Source organism: Rhynchophorus ferrugineus, unplaced genomic scaffold, assembly GCF_030347505.1.
Source record: "Rhynchophorus ferrugineus isolate W39M unplaced genomic scaffold, kcgeb_rfMv2 rfM5, whole genome shotgun sequence".
Classification (NCBI taxonomy): Eukaryota; Metazoa; Arthropoda; class Insecta; order Coleoptera; family Curculionidae; genus Rhynchophorus; species Rhynchophorus ferrugineus.
Genome location: NW_027472584.1, coordinates 24,599,048 through 24,621,852, shown reverse-complemented (window position 1 = coordinate 24,621,852; position 22,805 = coordinate 24,599,048). Strand labels below are relative to the sequence as shown.

Below are 22,805 nucleotides of genomic sequence, written 5' to 3'. Positions count from 1 at the left end.
CAAATAATTATATACCGTATGTTAATTAAATTAAAATTTTGTTCATAGCTAAGTTGCTAACAACAATTATCTTATTTATCAACACTCCATTGTTTATTATTTATTTAATATCATTAATAATTGCATATATTTAACGTTTTCATTATTATATAATAATAATTATGAAATTCTTTATTTAATAAAATAACTTTAACTAAAACATAATTAAATTAACACAAATAATTATACATCGTATGTTAATTAGATTAAAATTTTGTTCATAGCTAAGTTGCTAACAACAATTATTTTACGTTATTATTTCATTTATCTACATCATATTGCTTATTATTTATTTAATATCATTAATAATTACATATAGTTAATTTTTTTTAATTATTTAGTAATAATTATGACATTATTAATTTAATAAAATAACTTTAACTAAAACATAATTAAATTAACACAAATAATTATATATAGCATATTGATTAAATCAAAATTGTTTTCATAACTAAGTTCAACAACCATTATTTTACATTATTATTTTATTTATCAACATCCCATTGTTTATTATTTATTTCATATCATTAATAATTTTGATACACCTTTTCTATTTATTTAGTTAATTAATTTAAGTATTTATATTAATTTATATGATTGATGAGATTATTATATTGTAACTTATATTGTATAAGCTAGGGATGCCAAGATAATCAATTTTTTGAAAAAATCTCGATATTTTTGGTCGACATTTTTTTGACCCACATATTTAACATTTATTAAACATATCGCTGCTTTTTGAACTATTTAGGGAATATAGATATTTTTTGAATCAATATATCAATATGTTTTTTTTTAAATTTAAACAAAAATATTTAAAAGAGGAGTAATAATATTGGTACATGTTTTTAAACGTTCACTTAGTACAGTAGATAGTATTGATATATTTTTAATCCGATATATCAATATATTTTTTTTTAATATCTATAGCTTTCCTGGTTATTGCAAAAAAAATCAATATATAGATATTATTTGAATATATCGAAATTGATATATCGGTATTTTTTTAAATATGGATATTTTTCTTTTTTTTGACATCCATAGTCATGTATTAGGCACTTTTATAATTCTAATGCTACACAGCTTTGTTCAATTTTTCATATTATCCTGTATTTTGTTTTGTTTTAAATCAACCAGGGTTCTTGGCATTTAACATGGTATTTAACTACCCAGTGGTCAACTTAGATACCATTCCAGAAAATATCCTTATCGGATTTTACACTCTTGTCTATAGACAATTACAAACAATCACAAACTTAAATAAATTTACATCCACTATGGATGGGATTCGAATCAGCGACTATGTCAAATACGGCAGCCATAAAGACGATGTTTTTCACGTTAAATTTTTTTTTAATGCTAACAATGATCAGACAGGCTTGGAAAATTGCGGCAAACATTTTATAAGTGGAGATTTCGATATAATGGTCAAAGACAAGAAGGTGGATTACTGAAAAACTAACAGATTGTTATATAGCAGTCAAGTATTAAAAGAACATATACCGTTATTTACACACAGACAAATTGAAAAATCCAAAAATTAAATATGGAACCGCTTGAATTAAAAGTTCTACCACACCCATCGTATTCACCAAACTTTATCCGTTTCGATTATTTATTGTGTCGATCATAGTCGATGTCTCATAGTTTAGCTGAGCGGTATCTCAATTTTGAAGAAAAGATTAAAAAATAAACCAACTCTTCGCTTATAAAACTATTTACAATAAGGTTCCTTCAAAATTAATTCACTCTAATTATATCTTCTCTTTTATGCTATTTTTTCTAATGTTATTAATATTTAGTTTATTTTAATGATATTAATAAACCCCTTAAAATGTTATTGATTCCATACTTCAAATTTTATTCAATTGTTACTTAATATTTGTCATACATTAATTTTTTTACATACTAGCGACCCGCCCCGGCTTCGCATGGGTGCAATGCTGATACTAAATTAAATACACTACAGAAAAAATATGAACGTTGTATATAAAAACATAGCGGCCCGCTCCGACTTTGCACGGGCATAAAATATATATGCCTATGTCACTCAATGAAAACATGATTAAAATCGATCCAGTATTTTTGGTTCATTCATTACTGCCCTTGGCCTGCACGCATTAAATTTGGAGTAAAACAATTCCTCTTCCCCTATACTTACTATGAAGATTTCCTGCTATCTTTGGAATATCTAAATTCATACAATTTTTATTACATTACACATTTTTAAACGCAAATTTTAAATTTGTAATATCTCCGAAAATATTTGTTTAATTTACATGCTGTAAGGAACCATATTGATCTATATTAATTGCACACTGTATTTAAGGTACTTAATTCGATAAGGATTAATGCCGTATTGCTTAAAATAGCTTCGTAAATAAGCCATTTTCTCACGTAAAAAGTAAACAATAAAAATGATTAATGTGGGTTATCCCTAAAAGATAAACATATACCATCGCGGACTTTTTTGTAGACCTTTTTATGGTGTACAATACTGTAGTACATTAATTTGATCTAACTCGTAGGGTTAGGCAGCGTTTTTGCTAATTGCTAAATAAGCCTAAAAAAATAGGTTAATTTACGACATCACGTTAGAAACCTCTAAAATTAGCAATGTTGCCTTAGTATATTATGCATGTATTATACATATAAACCTTCCTCTTGAATCACTCTATTGAAAAAAACCGCATCAAAATCCGTTGCGTAGTTTTAAAGATTTAAGCGCACATAGGGATATAGGGACAGAAAAGGCGACTTTGTTTTATACTATGTAGTAATTTTAAAGTCTCCTTTTACCAACTAGTGGTTTATCTGGACTGGACCTACAGTTTAACGTGGGCCCCGAACGACGGTCCTCGGGATTAAGCCTACCAACTGGCGACTTAGAAATCATCCCAGAAGACATCCGGTCTTACCCAGCCTGGTTACTGGCTTGACTGGGATCATTTTCTCCTTGTCGGATTTTGCACCCTTGCCTAGGACAATCAGAAATACCAAACAATCACAAACATAAATTTACGACCATGCCACAGCAGGATTTGAACTCGCGTCTATCGTAACAGAGAGTGGACTGTCCTGTCGCCTTTACCACTGCGCCAACCAAGCAGGCGATTTTTATTTATATTTGAATTACTATTTATCGATATAATATGAAGACAAAAACTAAATTAATAAATCATAAAATGTTGTGATAACAATAGATTCCTGGTCTGGAAAATGATTAATTTAAAGTGCGTTAAACCTAGTGACCATCTTTGAGTCTAATAAAATGTTAAGTAATTTATTGTTATTACCAACATAAAATGTTAGTAATGATTATTAATATTTTACACAATAAAAAGCAAAACATCATTAATGCTGTTATATCGGTATTTTATTGTTGTGGCTAAATTATTAATGTGTATGCAAAATTATATGAAAACGTGAGATATGTTTAAAACAGAAACTTGATTCTATTGAAAATTATGAATAATATTCAAATAAATTTTGACCGTATCATCTCAAGGTAGACTTACTTGGCTTTAAAAGAGACTAATCGAGTTTTTTTTACTAGTTTTTTTAGCACTAAGGTGCATATAATTAAAATGATTTGCTTATTCAGGCAGATAAGTTTGAACGTTAGGAACTAGTTTTTCTCCTCTGTGAGAAAGGGCTCTCAGATTTTTACCTATTAACCATAAATATATAAAAAATTAAAATAATTACGTTAAAAATGTTTTATCAAAACATATGTAAGTCTAAAATAATTTTTTTTTAAATAAAATACTATTTTTCTTAATTTAGTTTAAATAATGTTGTTCGTAATTTATCCTAAATATAATGTTATATTACTACAAGTTGTAATTAGAAAATACAAAATGACAAAATAAACCAAATTTAATTAAACTAATTGCAATTCTTTCATTCAATCAAATCGAACCAAACCATTTTTTTCCAAAAGTTCAACAGTGAAGAATCGGAATAAACGATGTAAACATAACCAAACTATACGACCAAAAGTATATATCATATTAAGTAGTGAAGTTAGAGCAATTTGACATTTATCTGTAAATTTTGAGATCATATAATTATCATATATGATATACAGTAATGTTGTAAAATTTAATTGCAATTCCTTCTGCTCAATATTCTTTTTCATATTTTTATTAAAATATATAACTAACATATATATTTACTTACCTGATTATTTTTATATAATCAATATTATAGCCCAATAGATGGCGGTGGCGTCACTATTTGAAGATCTTTACGGTGCTTAGGCCGTGCCGCCATATTCTGTACTTTATGTCAAGGTGTCCGTGGATGTGTATCGTAGTAATTTCAGATAAATTTGTTAATAGATTCTTCTAAAAACAATATGTCTGAAAGTGAAAACAAAAAACTTGCCGATTTACGTGTAATCGATCTAAAGGCGGAACTGGAGAAAAGGGGCCTCGATCGTAATGGCGTCAAACAAGTTTTATTTCAAAGGTTAAAGGAGGTGAGATAAGATATGAGCTCTCGTAGCCCTTCATACTAAGTTATACTATTTACTTCTTTAGGCTTTGGAACAAGAAGGCCGAGATCCTGAGAAATTCACATTTGATTCTTCTGATGAATCAAAAAAAGGTAATAAAGTTTAAGTTATATTTTTCTGTGCTATCCCTAATTTAAAATTATTTTCTATAACAGCTGATGACGAGGAGAAGCTAGATGAATCGTTAGAAGAACATGAGAAGACAAATCCCGTTGGAATAGCAAAAGAAAATAAGGTTGACGAAGAAAAACCCGTTCAAGAAAAGAAAGACCCTAAAGAAGGATCAGATAATATGACAAAATCTCAGCAATCAGGAAATGAAAAGAAACAAGTAATTACTTTAAATTTATAAATTATAGTTATCATTGATAATAAATACTTTTAGAATAATGAAAAAAGTACAGCAGAAGAAGATGATGGCCACGAATCTCCAATTAGACTGACTTTAGAAGATGATGAAACATTACATGATGAGGTATATTAGATTATTTATATTATAAATGTAGTTTGCATTGATTACTTTAATTTTGTTTTTTACAGAATGAATCATCTGAGAAAGGTGGTTCAGAAGAGACTTCAAATGGTAAGTTCATTATTTAAATATACTAGTTATATTATTGTTTGTTAAAATAAGACTATTCTTAAATTGAGACTAATTGCATATTACAAAGAAATGTGTATATATGAAATAGTTGATGCAGCAATTATAAACTTTGCCGCTAAAGAAGAAAGAGCTACAAATCCTCTCATTTTGGTATAAGAAGATATATATACCAACGAAAGATATCCAAATTGATTTACTGAGAAGTGACGTGGATCCAAAGATATGGAGAGACAATTGGGAGATGTTAGGATGATGGAATTATATTATATTATTATCGGTGTTTACTCAATAGTTGCTTAGAAGAAAAGTGAAGATATTAAAAGCTGATTTGAAGGAAAGGAGTGGAAGAACCTGAGGACTAATGCATATTTAATTGAGTAATAAAGGCACTGAATAGCCATAACTCTTTACGTTGAATTATAAGTCATACTCAGAGTTCATATTCATCATCGGTTCATCTAAGTTCCCAGCCCAATATTCATTAGAGGGTGTTTTCAAGAATTCAACTTACCAAAAATTGTGCGTAATTGGCATAATGTTGTCAATTAAATTATTTTATAATATGCAATTGGTTTTCAAACTAAAAAAGTCAGTGATGGTAAATTTTCATGGAGTAACAATTTTAGAACAAAAACTCCTAAAATTTTATGTATTCCTATATCTGAATAATTTTTTAATAAATTACAGATAAGTAGGATTTATAATTTACATCCATAGATATACATTAATAAACCATTATTAATTTTATTGTTTATTGAAAGAACAGTGCAAAAACATGGTTTGTTAAAAGTTAAAAATCATCTATAAATCACGACGATTTTGATTTCTGTAGATAAAAAGAAGAATGAAGGTCAAGAAAGCTCGAGGAATCAAGAAGCACAACAAGAAAAGGATAGAGCAGGAGATGATTATAGGTTGGTTCTCACTAATTATCAAGTCTTATCACGACTCCATAATGCTGCCTGAAAAAACTATGTTTGTATCTGCTACTAGGAAAATTTAAATATAAACTAGGTTTCTCTCATGGAACAAGCATATAAGATACATTACAGCTCAAGGTTCTTCTTCATAGATGCTTTTGAAAGCCGATATAAAGAAGCATGTGAAGACTGAAGTGACTTGAAGGCAGGAGCATTCATCAAAACAGTAGCCGTAGGAGTACGGCCCTTGGAAGGTCTAGTCAAGATATAAGAAGATTTGAAAGTCGGTGAAGAAATAATTTATTGGATAAATTTGGTTTATATTTTAATTTTCCTGGTATTATACAAACTGGTAACTCAGAAAACAACAAGCTTCCCGGATTGAAGACATTGTCACCATCAAGAAATGACATCGTCGACATCATCAGCATCGACAGCGTAGCGTCATCGTCACCTTTATGACACCGAACGTTCGATGGAGTTTATCAACGTTAGAGCGAAGCACTGGAGTTACCTTTCTCAAATTCATGATCGTGATGGTAAAGAGCTGTCCAAGGAGGTGCGGAATTGTATAGGCAGCATTATGTTGAGTAAAGTAATTATGGAGTAGGTAATCGTTAAGTATGGTAAGAGGAATTTCTGTGATTACATGGAAAGCTGCCGACGAAAGGTTGTAATATTTTAACCTATTATAGTGACGGATAAAATTTAAGAATCATTAAATGGAAAGTAAGAATTTCCACTAAATACTTTGTGATAGTTGTATTAGTTTTTCTGACAAATATTTTCATTCATTGTATAAAAATGTATTAAAAATTAAATTTAGTGTATGCTTAGAACTTGTCTTTTTAATCTATAAATTTGATCACGTTAATTATAGTTTCGAAATATAAATTAATGCAATATGAATTCATCTCATATAATGACTAGATACATAACTCTTTACTGTGGCCTTTTATAACTGAAATTTGTTGTATTATTTTTATATAAATATTTGTAATATAATATTTAATATATTTTTAATATAGACGATTATCTGGAGACAAGCTACAAAAGAAGGTCAATAGGAAGTCTAACCCAAACGTTGTTTGGGTATCAAATGTCGCTAGAAAAACCCGCGCTAGCGAGTTGAAGACTGCTCTCTCCGCATGTGGAAAAGTTGTAGGCGCCAAGGTGGTTGTCAATGCCAGTTATCCAGGATCTACTTGTTTCGGATATGTAACCATGGGTTCAGTGCAAGACGTTGAGAAGGTTATATCTAAACTAAATAATACTGAACTCCATGGACAGATCATTAAAATAGAAAAGGTAATTTCTTAACATTAAAGCTTTCGTTAATATGAATTATAGTCGTATGTTTTTTACATCTATTAGTTTGATCAAATGAGAGTTGATCAAATGAAACAAGTTAAAGAAGGCAAATCGTCAAATTCAAATGCCAAATCAGAAAGTGATAAGAAGAATGAAAAAGTAGATGCTGACAAACCTCGTGGGGAGAAAAAGGATGAAGAGAAAAAAGGCGATGGACGCGAGGAAAGAAAACGTGGATGGTCTAAGGAACGAAAGGATTCAAAAGAAAGGAGATCCAGGGAACAAAGTCGCAGGGGTGATAAACGTGTAAGTTATCTTTTTTATTTGGTGATGGTATATTTTAATTTTGGAACCGTCTCCACATATAAATTCATAATATAGTTTATGCCAATAACAATGTTTAGATATTAGATACAATAAATGTATGTGTAGATGCGTAATAAATAGAAAGAGCACGCATTTTATATGTATAAAAATGATGTATTAGGTGTGTGAAAAAGTTTTGCCAACGTTTTACTAGTTGATTAGTACCAAGACAAATTTTAATTCTCGGTAGTTACAAAAAGACTACATTGTATTTTTATCTCAAGTGTTTAAAGAGAGCTATGATATGATGATATATATAACATCTAATTTCACCGTTTTCGTTGCTTTTAATTGATTTAACCCGTCATAATTTAGTAGAAACTTTTTCAAAAGAATATTGATGGAAATTTATTTCGACCTAGTCTAGTTAAACAAAACGTGCATTATTTTTTCATATTCTTAATACACATGTGCTACTATTATAAATATATTGTTCTGCCTTTACAGAGAGGTCGAGAAAGAGAGCATAGATGGAGATCTTCTGAGAGGCGTTATGGATCAGGACGACCGAAAGGTGTTCTAACTTTTGCTAAGATTAAAGAAGAACGAGAACGGCAAAAATTACGAGAGCGTGAACGCATCCTGCGCGAAGAATCAAAGCGTCGCCACGAAGAGAGTCTGAGACAGAGAGATATCGAAAGGCGTCAACGTCAAGAAGCTATTCGATTAGAAAGGGAAAAGGAAAAACTCAGAATCGAAAAGGAGAGAATTGAACGGGAGATGGTTGAATTGGTTAGAATGGAGAGGGAAAGGCAGCGTTTGGAGCGCGAAAAGATCGCTAGAGAGAAGATAGAATTGGAGAGGTCGCTGATAAAATTGAAGGAAGATAGGAGGGCTGTTAAAAGGCCTAATATGGGTGAAGCTGACAGGCAAAGAATGGAAAGAGAAAAGCTAGCGAGAGATAAGATGGAGATGAACTTTATGAGAATGGATGATGACCGTAGAGGTCAAAAACGCTCAGTTCCATTTAGAAACGAAGAGCGTTTCGATGATAGAAAAAGATTACCTATACATAATGAAAGACATTTCGATAATCATCCCCATTCGTCAGGAAGATTTGACGGACGACAGAAGTATGTGGAAACATTTTTGTTGCTGTATTTATATTTATTGACTTTTATATATAGTTTTAGTAAGCAGGATGTCGGTGGTCCTAGAAAATTTGGTCCCGGTAAAGATTCTTTCAACTCTCGGCAAGGACATGACAATTACTCAGATAAAAGAAACAGATTCGATGGTAATTATTCGATAGCTGATACATTAAAATAAATAATTATGACTCGTTTATTTTAATAGAAATACCACCAGGTTGCGATAGCAAACCTAACATTTGGAATCCCCAACCCACTAAGTTTGGTACAGGAGGCGGCCCGAAGCCTTGGGAAAAACAAGATTGGAGACCTGCGACTTCAGAACGGTACGTTTCAAAAAAATATTTACTTAATTAGCGTTACGAATAAATAAACCTTTTTGTATCATTGTTATAATAAAATATTATAGGATGTAATTAAGTTGAAATAATTTAGTATACTTAAGCAAATATGTATTATAAATTATTTTGGAGAAATACAAATTCGATGTTCTAGATAAAATATGTGGCACATATATTTATTTATTTTTGTATAGATCGCAAGGTGGACGCCCATTTTCAAATAACATCCATAATTCCAATAGGAATATGTCTCCACCACCAATGTGTCCTCCTCCTCCATCAATCAGCAATTCTAATGATAATAGATTGGATTATGTGAAAATATGGAATTAATGAAGATATTTGTTTATATATATATATATATTATATATATATAGTATGAATTGAAATATGTCAGGAACATTCGTTTATTTTCAGGGATTTTTCCTATATTTTTAGAAAAAATTATGTTTTAAATTAAGATTTTAGTTATATTATATGTTCTCATATTAAGAGCGTATTTCCTGATTTTACACTCAAAATAAAGGAAAACCAAATATCTCTCTTATTCTATCTTTTCAACCCACTTCCTTTTTAATATTATTTAATCACGATTTTCATCCTTGACACTATTATTTTCAAAAATATCCTTACCACAGAGGTCAACTCTTAATTGATTTTTTTCCGAGGGATGGGTTAAATCATAATACTTAAAAAACATACAGGAAAACACTCAAATGTATATTAAAACAATGTCTTAAAGGTAACATGCCCAGCTTTGTTCTAATTTCTCTTTAAACATCGAAAATTAGCAACTTATATATGTTTAGTATGTATATATAAGTGCAATCCTATAAAATTTAAGTCAATGAATGTGTGTATCGGCTTGCTTTATTTTATTTACATTCAATAAATAGTGGAAACTTTGCTTAAACTAAATTGAGACGCCTCATCTCCTTTAACAACTCCGTTCCCATTTGTGCTGGTGACCTGCAAAAAATTCAATTGCTAATTTTATAATTCTTAATGCATAGTAACACATACTTTGTAACTATGACACCAGCTTTTTCTAGGGCATTAATTTTATCTTGAGCACCTCCTTTACCACCTGAAATGATAGCACCAGCATGACCCATTCTACGTCCTGGTGGGGCTGATAAACCAGCAATAAATGAAACTACAGGTTTGGCATTAGGGCCCTGTAAAAACATGTTATTAAAATTACTTCTTCAATTAAATTGAATGCACTCACTGAATTATTTTTAATTAAATATTCAGCAGCTTGTTCTTCAGCAACACCTCCAATTTCTCCAATAAGGATGATTCCTTTGGTTTCTGGGTCTTTGAGGAAGACCTCTAGACAATCAATGAAATCAGTACCATTGAAAGGATCTCCACCAATACCAACACATAGTGTTTGGCCTAATCCTACTTGCGTAGTTTGATGAACAGCTTCATATGTTAGGGTTCCAGATCTTGAAACTACTCCCACAATTCCTTTTTGATGGATATGACCAGGCATAATACCTATTTTACATTGTTCGGGGGCAATAATGCCAGGACAGTTAGGACCAATTAAACGAGATTTACTCTGACGTAACAGTTTATGTTTTACTCTCACCATATCATGTTGAGGAATTCCTAAGAACGAATTATTCTGATTCAGCACTAAGTAAATATATATATATATATTCTCAATTACCTTCAGTAATGCATACAATAAGAGGCATTTCTGCATCTATAGCTTCATTGATGGCAGCTGCTGCAGCTGGTGGAGGAACATATATAACAGTTGCATCAGCACCAGTAGCTGCACGAGCCTATTTACATATAACAATTTTTTCAATTCAAACATGGCACATTTTAAACTAATTTAACTACCAACCTCTTTTACTGAGTTGAATATTGGAAGGTCTAAGTGTGTTTTGCCACCTTTACCAGGTGATACCCCTCCAACCATCTTGGTACCATATTCAATAGCTTGTTTACTATGAAATGTACCTTGTTTACCTGTAAAGCCTTGGCAAATAACTTTTGAATTTGCATTCAGCTTTAAATTCCATCTAGTAGATTCATAACTATTGAACCTAATAGGTTGTGTAAATTTGGCCTCACCTTCAATTAAAATAAATCAATTTATTTTAATTGCATTACATGTATTATTCATATACTTATGAATTAAACATTAAACATGCAGCTGTGGATGCAATTTTTATAAAAACATAATTCAACATTATCTAAATTTAGACTTTTAGCTGTCGTGTAGCGAAACGATTATTAAAAAGGGCCCAAAACAAGGCGTAAACCTGACCTTTGCACTTTATAATACTCTAGGTTTAAACTTAAAAACAATACTCGAAAAAATCTTAGTTAAATAAATTATTTTCAAAAAAATTATAGTTATAGTACTTCAATATGTCAAGGTCTTGAAATGCTATTTTAACCCAAAATTTGTTGCACATTATGTAAGGCAATGGCAATACTTACCCAAAATCTTGAACAATATTCTAGCTGATACAGCCATTTCTAATTGATATATTGGTTGCTTTCTTAAGAAAAATCAGTCAATGCCCAATGCATATGTTGAGAAGTCAGTGTCTTATTTTGTCGTATTAATCTTGTTTCTAATCACTACCGATGTCCGAAAGGTTCATAGATTACCGATAAGAAGCATGGACTTCTCACTCTCTTTTACAGGACAACATACGTCATATGATCCAAAGTACACCAGTAATACTGTAATTCAAATTCCCTAGAAATTTAGAACTCACCCTGAATGTTGGTTAAACTGATATATCTATGCTGGCGCCATCTATTCATTTTTATCAGAAACATCAGTACAGTATTCTAATTAGATCTACTACAGTATTTAAAAAATTGTAAACAAACACGAGAAATTAAGGTGGAATTTTAAGTGATAGGGAGAGTTATAAAAACAACAATGTAAGTTAAGAAATAACTGTATTTTTATTTACAAAAATGTTTGTATGTACAAACAATTATTGCATAGTTTATATTGAAATTATTGTATATAACAGTAGTTAACATCTAGAGTCCGTATAAAATAAAAAAAAATATGAAATAATTCGAAATATGAATATAATGCAAACGTAACTTGTATATTCTATAAAGTGTAATTATGTTTTAGAAATAAAATTAAAAGCACTTTTAATTTGAAACTGAATAAAGACTCATTTTAAAACCAACGTAACTAAAACATAAAAAATTCAGAAGTTTTTTTGAAAATAAAAAAATTAAATCCTCTTCCACTTCCTAATATTATCTACTAAATAGTTATTAATATTAATATAAGTTAAACTAATCTAACACAAATACCTATCAGATTTTAAAGTAGTGTTGCAAAGCTGTTTATTTTTAGCACCCAGGTGTCTACTTTGTTCTAACCTTTTTAATTATATAACCCCTTTTTTCCACACTTTTGAATTCCATCAAAATTGCAAGAAAGAAGCTAACAAGTTACATTCTAAAATTGAGCCAGTTTTATACATTTAAACATTCTTGCAACACAAAAAGAGGAATACCCAATAGGCATAACTACTTTAATCACAGATAAAATAATAGTTCTATAGTTGTTTACAAAAAAAAAACATTCACACATATTTAATTAGTAGTAAGCGTAAACAAACTGGTCTTATTTTAATGATTGAAACCAGCAAAGTGTAGAGTTGAAAATATAGATCTATCTATCCTCCTAAATGAAAAAATGAAATTGTTCAAATAAAAATAGACTTTTTTTTTTAAAGTTTTGAATTAAAGTAAGGGATTATGTTTACCAATATTTCCAACTCTATATATTTAAAATTTTCAACTGAATATAATGAAAAAGTAGATAAGTAACTTACATTCAGGTGGTCATAGTTTCATGCATTGCAGAGCAATAAAATCTACTTATCTTAAAAGTAAAATAGTTTAACGCTAGGAACATGATTAAATAACGAATACCAATGGCAAATTCCTGGGCTTCAATCGAAATTGTTTATAGATTTCATTGCCAATATATGACATGTGACTAGGCACATATTTTGTAATCACAAGTTTATTTATCTAAAGTTCTCTTTGGATACAATTACAAATTCGACAGTATTTGTTTACTTCAATGGAAAAAATATTATAATCTTATCTAGAAAATTTATCTTGAGAAATAAATTTTCAAGGTACCTGTTTTAATTTGTTTAGCTTCAGTTATCAAATAAACAATTTGAAAAGTAAAATAGTAATGTAAATGTTATGCAGAGTTAATTTTTTGTAAAATTTAACACTGTTCGATTATGATCGTTTGAAAACCAACCATAAAAATAAACAAACAAATCTAACTACAAACTTTTAGCTAAAGGAACAATAGTTTTACTAGATATTAAAATATCTTATAAACTTTCAATTATCTGGATAAAACCTGAATACAGGGCTCCTTGAAGAATCCTCGTCAGACTCGTAGAAGAACTTTTTGCTGGATAACCCCTGAGTTAATCCCAATTTAACTCTACGCACAGCCTCGTTAACTAAATTACCCGACCTCAATAACGTTTGTAATAGTTCGTATGGATCTTGTTGACTAAGATCTTGATGTTGTTTATTTTTATGCCGGATACAAGTTGCGTCACACGAATCACAAAAATATTTACTGGGTATACGATATGGAGAGGCACGGGATGACTTCCGTGAAAGGTGACTGCAGGGTATTGCCTTCATTGATGGTCCCGATAACCTCAGATTTTCTTTTATTTCTAACACTAAACTATCCATGTCCGGTTGCTTTGTTGGTACAGGAGCTGTCATGGTTGCTACAGTACACAATTCAGCTGACGGCATTTCTATATCGCCTCAAAATGGAACTCAAATATCTAATTGTTTGAATGTTTACAAACAATGTGGCACTCGTGAAAAAACCTCCGTACCCAGGACACAACACAAACGTACTAACCGACAGCGTCACAAAATGGAATATTCTCCAAACCGGTGCGCATATTTACAATGCGCTTATATGCCGTCACACAACAGGATATAACCGATATTTTTCTTGCCATATTTTTCAAAATATTTATTGGATTTATGCACAATTGTTTATTAATTTATGGAAATTATTATGCAAGCCTTTTATTGTGTTTTGTATCATAATTCATACACATTTTTTTTATATTTCTATGTTTTATTGCATAATCAAAATGTTTTGATATTTTAATGTCAACTTTGAAATAGGTATTGTTATGTAAATATTTATTATAATTTTTTAGGACACTATTTTGAATACATCTATTATTTAGTTCACAATATATACTTAATTATTTCTAAATTATTATAAGTAAGATTGTTATTGCATCCAAATTTATTCAATTTAAAAACATAAAATAAGTTGATTTTAGCACATGATAGGTAATTAGGTTTAAAAATATGTTGGTAAAGAAACTACAGGATAGTTATTTAGTAGGTCAAGGCATTCCACATTTTATAATTCAGCACTTTTCTAACCTGTGTCTGGTCTTAGTTAGGTATATATGCGTACCGGGCCACGTACTGTTGTTTGGGTTGCTTTCACAAAAACATGCGCTAGCGAAAAGTAGTCCTCTATAAACAAACTAATAATATGTTTTTCTTACGCAATTTTTACGTTATTCAGGAAATATATTTGAGAGAATATTATATGAATTTTACGGAATAAGGTTAATTTGATGTTATTTGATTCTGTTATTATATTTGAAAATAGCATATAGACCCAGACGTTTTTCAACCTAAATTGTGAAACGGTGTTCCAATTTTAAAATATTGTCTTTTGAAAAAGTAGACTCGAGGAAAACAACACGACACGTTACACATTTATTTCTAAATATGGGTTTTACAATTTAAATACAGGCAAAAAAATTGTTAATTATGTAGGTAAATTGCGAATTGCAAATGTCTAGAGTGAAATTCGTGGATTACGTGACACATAATGATGTTGTTTCTTGTCGTTTACTGTCCGGCGTTGTTTTGGTTTGAGAACCGTTTCTTGAAATAAATCTCATGCTATAATTACTTCCAGTTCTTCTGATGTAGGATCGGGGATCAGACGAACAACATAATGCGAGTTTAAAACTCTCCCTGAATGTTTTAGACATAAAACCATAAACTATGGGATTCATACAACTGAAATTAAAAACAAACCATACACATATGTCGGTTATCTATAACGGTTAAATAAATAAATATGCTTTAGTTGTAAATATATCGAGGAATTGATTAAGTATGATTCATACGTAAGCACTAGTGCATTTATATGCCAACATCGATAAATTCTGAGTAGAAAAAAAATTTCCATTGTGCTATAATAACATAAAAAGAGTAGTAAGCGAAAATTATTAAATATTTCATATAATCATGTGGTCGTAAAATTGTTGATTTTATTATTTTACATCGATTTCTTTGTTAAGCAAGTTAAAATAAAGTCTCCTTTATAAGTGTTGATCATTCACCTTAACGTTCAACGACTTCTACTGGTTTTTTATGCAAAAAACGTCTATGCCAGTCAAAAACTTTTGTTCTTGAGGAACAGTTATAAACATATATACGTCATCTATAAGGAAGTCTACATAACGTTGTTTTGTAACCTTGAAGTACCGAATAAAATACATAGATGGCAGAATATTAGGCTGGTGTTTGGTATTACTTATTAGTTTTACTGTCTGTGTTGTCAGGGTTTTGAATTAAAAAAAAAACGTTAAGGTCAAAGAACATATAATGAAATACTACCAATGTTTTTAATGTTATTAAAATATCCCCGGGGACAAAAATATATCGTTTGATATCCTTGATATAAATTTGTTTTGTTAAACTAACCGTTAAAACAATCACAAAAATGGTTGCATGGTTGCATTTTAGTTATAACCGAAACTTTATTAATGAAATTTTGTAAAAATAGAAAACGGATATATAGACTTCGCCAAAATTTTAAGAAATATTGTAACTTTTCAGTTATGGTATACCAACCTATTAAAATACGCCATTAAGTGGAATGTGGTTAACATATATTTAAATATGCCTGATCGTTCCTGAGAGAGTACACCATACGCTGTTAGAATATTATCAATTAATAGTGGTGTCCAACAAATTGCGAATAATACGACTACAGTCACCAGCATGTAAATAACTTGTTTCACCATATTTGTATCATCCCGACAGTTCTTAATCTTGGTTCTACCTTTTTTGTTGTCCCTTGATTGAATAGCACTGCCGAATGGGAAGTTTTGATGTTTGAAACATGCATTTTCGTAGCTAAAAAATCAGAGAGACATCCTTTAACATTAATTCCTTATAAATTTGTTCCCAGACTTACGATTGATTGTTGGTCATAAGACAACGATGTTCCATTACTTTCCATACTTCACAACAAATGAACGTATACGAATAAGCCATTATACTGAATGGTATAATTAGCACTAACATTAACAAATATATTTCGTGGATTTTCCAAAGCATGGTGTTGGAATCGTCTTTAATACACCAAAAATATTCACCATGCTCACCTACCGGGGTTTGAACCTAATAAAAAAATAGTAAAATATTCTATTACATGATATAGTAGTGTGGTTACCCAAATAACTAACGCTGGGATTGCTAACAAAATGGACATTACCCATATTACTAGTATAATAGACTTTGCTTGCCTCAACGTACATACATATTTCGATTTCATTGGGTGTACAATAGCATAATACCTAAAAAATATTTTTCAAAATCCGCTTTACGAAATATTAAACCAACCTCTCTATGCTGATTGCTGTCAGAGTCAACACGGAACAAATTGCTGATAAGTTTTGCATGTAGTGGACACTTTTGCATAACGTCAAGCCCATAGTCCAAGTAAATGAAAATAATTTCGCAACCTAAAACATTTTCAAAATTACAATATAGTTTTATCGATACGAGTTGTCAGTTAAAATTCTATCAAAGTAGGCTTTTAATCTAAACGTGACGTATATAAATTAATTTTGAAGTTAGACTTGAAAGAATTAACAGTTGTTTTGATACTATTAGGATCGCGGTTTCATTATTTATGAGGTAAAAAACTAAGGGTTTTCTGGGACGTATTGTGACTGACGATGAAAACTGGACCTACCACGACATTCCCTCAAAAAGTCATGGGTTAGTCCAGGGGTGAAACTGAATTGATGATCAACCAACATCATTCTTTCCACGCGGTATCTGGATGTTGCCAAAAAGGTGGGAAAAGTTATAGAAAATTATGGAGAATAGTTTAATTCATGTTTATTACACATATTTTTCTCAATAAATGCCTTTTTCAATTGAAAAAATGGGAATTAAATAACAGTTAATACAATTTGAAGTTTTATTCAATATAAAAAAATAATTTAAGTAATTTTTTTGTATATTTTAATGTTTCCTTTTACCAACCAACCGGCCCTCGGCATTAAGCTTACTGACTGGCGAGTGACCAACTTGGAAATCATCCCAGAAGACATTTGGTCTTACCCAGCCTGGTTACTGGCGTGACTGGGATCATTTTCCTTGCTGGATTTTGCACTGTTGCCTAAGGACAATCACAAATGTTAAACAATCACAAACATATATCTACGACCATGCCCTATCAGGATTCGAACCCGCGACTATCGCAACAGTAGTAAATTATTTGAATACCAATAAATATTTATTAGGTATTATAAACGAATTAATTCACCTAGACCTTTAAATCTATCGCGTATAATTAAACGCATTTTTCATATATTGATTGTAAAATACTGTAGCAATCAGTCATTCAGTAAATAAATCCTAACATATGAACATAAACAAATTTCGCTAAATTTAACCCTAATTGCCTCAACATTTTTTATCTTTGAGAATTAACTATAAAATCTATTTAAAACATTTAGTTTTATGGCTTGGCCGTGGGTAATTTTACTTAATTTTTATTTAAAAATACCGAAATGTGATTATCAATTATTGGATGCAATAGACTTTAATTAACATGGTAGGATGTTTGTTATGATATCTCGCGTTCTATCTATTGATTTTCTCATTTTAGATGATTCAAATAATAAAAATATTGTGGAATTTTAATTAGAAGAAAAATAGGTCGTGTATTGATTTAGTTTGTTCAAAAATCGGAAGTTATTTATCGTAGTAAGATATTTATAATTCGTATAGCGGAAAAATATTAGGTATAATTTGAAAATAATCATATCAAAGTCATAAATAATGAATAAAATAGCTTGGTTTTTGTGATTAAATAAAAGTACTTACTTTGACTGGAATGCAGAATATAATAAGTAATAAATCAGATGATGCTAAGCTGGAGAGAAAGATATTGGTGACACTTCGCATTCTTCGGTAGCGAAAAGTGGTGAAAATAATGAGGCAGTTTCCCGTTAGGCCTAGAATGAAGCTGAACCCGTATACAACCAGAACCGGTACCAATTCCGACCAAGGAAATATTAATGTGCCGTCAAAGTCATTAAGGTCGTCGTAAGATGACATATTTCTATTCTGGCTTCTAATGTCTCGCTGCCGTTACATCCATAGCGATCTAGGAAAAAGCACTTGATAAATTTTGGAGATAATTATATCGTTATGCTAGCGTCAAAGCTACCGCACTTGAACCGAAAGCGGTGTAAGACTTGAGAGCTTTTAATGATAACGATAGATTAAATTATATCCGTCACATTATTTGGTTGAATTGGATCAACGCAATTTGCTTCGACAGATTAGACATGTCACAAAATAAATCAATAATAATAAAAACCATTTTGTTACGTGTTATTACATGATAAGCTTTGATAGGACTGATATTTTTTACGCTGCATTTGATCAGAAATAGATGTATCTATCATATAGAAACTATTATATTCTAAGGATTCAGTACGCTTCGCTATAGTTCATGATGAGTTCAGACCTCATTAAGCATTGAATTAGACGTTAGAAGAATAATTTCGATTAACTAACTAAATGAATTCAATTTAGGAAAAAAAAACCAAATTAGTTTAGAATTACTTTAATATAAGCAACAGTTAAAGACGAAAATGAAATATTTGGAAACTTTGATATAATAAATTAAATATTTTTGATGTTGCAGGATTTTAATAAAGCAAAATACCTGCCCATATAGTTAAATAATATATAATACGTAAAAATATAATAAAAGCACAAAAAGTGTAATAATTAACAAACATCATATTAATTTATGTAAAAATATATGGACCAAAAGCTTATATGTTATAATAAATGTACGACATTGAATATACATAGCTTACATGTTAGTGGATACACGATTTCAGTTGGTTAACGAAAAGTAACTGAAGCCGATCTAACGATCTAACGTCTTAGGTACGCTTGTGTTGTATATATGACGGAGCATCTCTCTCAAAATATACCTATATTTAATCTTATCCTAGTTACACTTGTTATAATCCAGGAAAATGGGAGATTGAATTTTCCCACCAATAAAAAAATAATTCTTTGTTATTACTCTATTTGATTAAAATGTCGTTGTAGAGAATGTATCTATTTTTTGCTATGTGTGGGAAGATTAGATCTATTAGGAATAAAATTTCAATTATCCGCAAATAACAATAAAATTGCTGTTTTACAAGCCTGTTCTAGGACCTACGGAATTTTTCGAGAAAATAAAGATACAAGAAACAAGAAAAGTCTTAGGAGGTGTTATAAATACTTCTAGATTCAGATACATGACCATTACTATTGTAGTAGGTTCTTCTGGATATATCGCGTCTTAAGTTAATGTAAACATAATCTGTAGGTATTAAGTTTATTAAATCACAAGCGTTAATTTCTTTTCTCATTGTCAAATAAGGTATACATAACCTGGATAATCTTTGATTGTCTGTACATTTGTGAACTATAAGATGTTTAGAAAATCATAAGAAATAAATGTTGGATATGAGGTTTTATCGTATCCGTTTATATAATCCTGAAATTTCTCCATGTAATCATTGTTGATTGATTATTAAACAGCTTATCAAGGAAAGTAGACAGATTGGCTTGGAACTTCACCGGCAATCATTCTTTAATTATACGCATTCCTTGAAACAATTAGTGTTAGTTCAAGCTGCAAGGTAAATAAAGGTGGAGTGAAAGTGCTCAAAGTCCCTTAGCCATGAGCTGTTAGAATTAGGAACGTCTGTGCTTTGGAAAACAACAATAATCGTTGGCTTCCTGGTACAAATATCGCTGTTCAGGGTGTAAGGTCATTAAAAACTGACTGAAGCTTTTGTGAATGAATCTAAGAGGTCAATTGAAAAGTCCCTGGCCTGGTACATAGATGGCGCTACTGGAATTAAATCCATATGTTTTTTAGTTAGCCCTAACCCTCAAAAGATGCGTGTATAAATTTGACAGCTGCCAGTTCATTAGTTTGTGAATTATAGCATTTTGAGTGAAGCAACCTTTGTTTGAAAAGAATGGATAAAAGAGAATTTCGGTGTTGATAAAATATTGCTTTTTGAAGGGAAAAACTACAGTTGAAGCAAATACTTGGCTTGATGCCGAGTTTCCGGACACTAAATTTAGAGGTGGTGAAATGAGCACCGAAGACGGTGAACGCAGTGGACGCCCAAAAGAGGTTGTTGCCGACGAAAATATTTAAAAAATCCACAAAATGATTTTGAATGACCGTAAATTAAAGTTGAATGAAATAGCGGACACCCGAAAGATATCAACTGAACGTGTACATCATATCATTCATGAATATTTGGGTATGAGAAAGCTGTGTGCAAAGTGGGTACCGCTCGAGCTCACTTTTGAATAAAAACAACGATGAGGTGATGGTTCGGAGCAGTATTTGAAGATAATCAAGCGTAATAAACCCGAGTTTTTGCATCGATATGTGACAATGGATGAAACATGGCTCCATCATTTCAGTCCGAAGTTCAATCGACAGTCTTCCGAGTGGACTGCACACATGAACCCGCTCCAAAGCGTGGGAAAACGCAACAGTCGGCTGGCAAAGTTATGACGTCTGTATTTTGCGATGCGCATGGAATAATTTTTATTAACTACCTTGAAAAAAGGATGGACCATGAACAGCGACTTGAACCGTTTGAAGGATGAAATCGCTGAAAAAATGGCCGCATTTGAAGAAAAAAAAGTGTTACTTCACCAAGAGAATGCACCGTGTCGCAAGTCGGTGAAAACGATAGCAAAAATCCATCCATTTCCTATTCTCAGATCTCAAAAGAATGCTCGCTGGGAAGAAATTTTCGTCGAATGAAGAGGTGAACGCCGAAACTGAGGCCTATTTTGAAGCAAAGGATAAGTCGTACTACAACAATGGATCGAAAAGTTGGAGGGTTGGAGGATTACTGTATCACCCTTGAAGAGAATTATGTTGAATAAAAAGAACTAATTTTGCCAAAAAAATGTGTTTTACTATGGTAGGCCGGGGACTTTTCAATTAACCGGTTAGTCTGCTAGATCTTGGAAAAAGATAAATTGCATAAACTGAATAAATAATAAATGAATGAATAAAATTCAGAACAAAATTTTATTTACATCAAAATAGTTTTCAAGTAAATCAAAGGTTTTTATTCTAAACCTTATACTTTTCATTATAACATATGTTGGTCCAGTATTTTTCAAACAACCCCTGTATTTAACGAACATTTATTCATATAATCCAGATAAATTCCACTCGATATTTCCAATTGACTGGACTACATGCATTGGATTTTGAGATGAAAATTGAATGTTTATTAGATTAATCAATATAGAATTGACTTCGATGTTTATATAAATTCAGATAGGTTGCTATCGAAGCAACGGGTGAGCAATTTTAAACGCGATGAACTGAAACAGAAATATTTATTGTTTAAAAATACCTTAAAATCTTTCCAAAATATTTATACAGTTCCGCATTAAGTTTCAGGCCATTTTCTCTAACGCATAGGGAAAGGTTAATCTGCAATATTTGACTTCAAATGGAATATAAATATATCGAGACCTATAGAAAGAGCAACGTTACAAATGCGCCTCAACGTTGAAACATTACTTTTCTTAATATAACCGAAGGTTGTGATAAACAAATTTTTATTTCAAGAAAGTGTTTTGAACTAGTCTGAGATTTATGGGCTATTTCCATGTTATAAAACTAAAACTAACAAACTATTTTCTGCAATAATTTATTTAAATAATATGTATTTTAGATCTTTCATCAGATGTTCACTGATTAAGTTCTAATTGTGAAGTTGAGTCTAATTGTAAAGATTAAATGTTTTTTTTATGTGGGATTTCGGTTTATAATATATATGTTATTTATATAGGGTGGACTTAAATAACTTAACTTAATACTAACTAACTAAATAACTAACTAAAAACTTATAACATAAAACTATACCTGTAAATATTTTTAAATAATTGTTGGTTGGTTCAAATTAACAACATCCTGTTTTTATTTATTTTTATTTTTTTATATTTATTTACTTTATCATTCATCTCCACACTCTTTTTTAGATATCCAAAATCAAGATCCCGATCACCAAAGTTAAACTGACGGATGAAGGTGTTATATGGCGCGATTGATACAACACTGGATATCATCGAAGGATTGTAGTATTGTATCGTCATTCCAATAAGTCGTTCGGTTAAATTAAAAGAGTTTTCTAATAAAATAAA

The 22,805-nt window shown here is 30.7% G+C and overlaps 5 protein-coding genes across 6 annotated transcripts in view; 1 reads left to right on the top strand and 4 right to left on the bottom strand.

The window, feature by feature from the left end:
• Window positions 1-4,351, bottom strand: part of nab (NGFI-A-binding protein homolog) — a 22,893-nt gene extending 18,542 nt beyond the window's left edge. The window contains exon 1 of the mRNA XM_076406375.1: window positions 4,222-4,351. The gene's annotated coding sequence lies outside the window, so the exon portion shown is untranslated. The remainder of the gene's footprint in view (window positions 1-4,221) is intronic.
• LOC143197727 (uncharacterized) lies at window positions 4,286-22,805 on the top strand. Of its 2 annotated transcripts, none has more exons than XM_076406365.1 (12): window positions 4,286-4,522; window positions 4,584-4,650; window positions 4,714-4,889; window positions 4,944-5,033; window positions 5,099-5,141; window positions 5,995-6,076; window positions 7,111-7,390; window positions 7,457-7,699; window positions 8,207-8,832; window positions 8,887-8,996; window positions 9,056-9,176; window positions 22,644-22,805. In XM_076406365.1, exons 1-12 carry the CDS (start codon window positions 4,400-4,402, stop codon window positions 22,681-22,683), a joined length of 2,001 nt encoding a protein of 666 aa, XP_076262480.1. In that variant the 5' UTR covers window positions 4,286-4,399; the 3' UTR covers window positions 22,684-22,805. The 2 variants fall into 2 exon arrangements, with proteins under 2 accessions (XP_076262480.1, XP_076262479.1); XM_076406364.1 differs by lacking the exon at window positions 22,644-22,805 and adding an exon at window positions 9,386-9,732.
• On the bottom strand, window positions 9,891-11,875 carry Scsalpha1 (Succinyl-coenzyme A synthetase alpha subunit 1). The gene is made up of 6 exons (XM_076406378.1): window positions 11,658-11,875; window positions 11,056-11,285; window positions 10,873-10,990; window positions 10,423-10,811; window positions 10,215-10,369; window positions 9,891-10,160 (listed from the first exon to the last, which is right to left on the bottom strand). The coding sequence occupies exons 1-6, from the start codon at window positions 11,692-11,694 to the stop codon at window positions 10,100-10,102; spliced, it is 990 nt and encodes a 329-aa protein (XP_076262493.1). The 5' UTR covers window positions 11,695-11,875; the 3' UTR covers window positions 9,891-10,099.
• LOC143197734 (uncharacterized) lies at window positions 12,115-14,136 on the bottom strand. Its single transcript, XM_076406379.1, has one exon. The coding sequence runs from the start codon at window positions 13,998-14,000 to the stop codon at window positions 13,566-13,568; it is 435 nt and encodes a 144-aa protein (XP_076262494.1). The 5' UTR covers window positions 14,001-14,136; the 3' UTR covers window positions 12,115-13,565.
• On the bottom strand, window positions 14,990-19,519 carry LOC143197730 (QRFP-like peptide receptor). The gene is made up of 7 exons (XM_076406376.1): window positions 19,430-19,519; window positions 18,423-18,705; window positions 16,926-17,047; window positions 16,756-16,879; window positions 16,498-16,703; window positions 16,152-16,436; window positions 14,990-15,311 (listed from the first exon to the last, which is right to left on the bottom strand). Exons 2-7 carry the CDS (start codon window positions 18,654-18,656, stop codon window positions 15,104-15,106), a joined length of 1,179 nt encoding a protein of 392 aa, XP_076262491.1. The 5' UTR covers window positions 18,657-18,705; window positions 19,430-19,519; the 3' UTR covers window positions 14,990-15,103.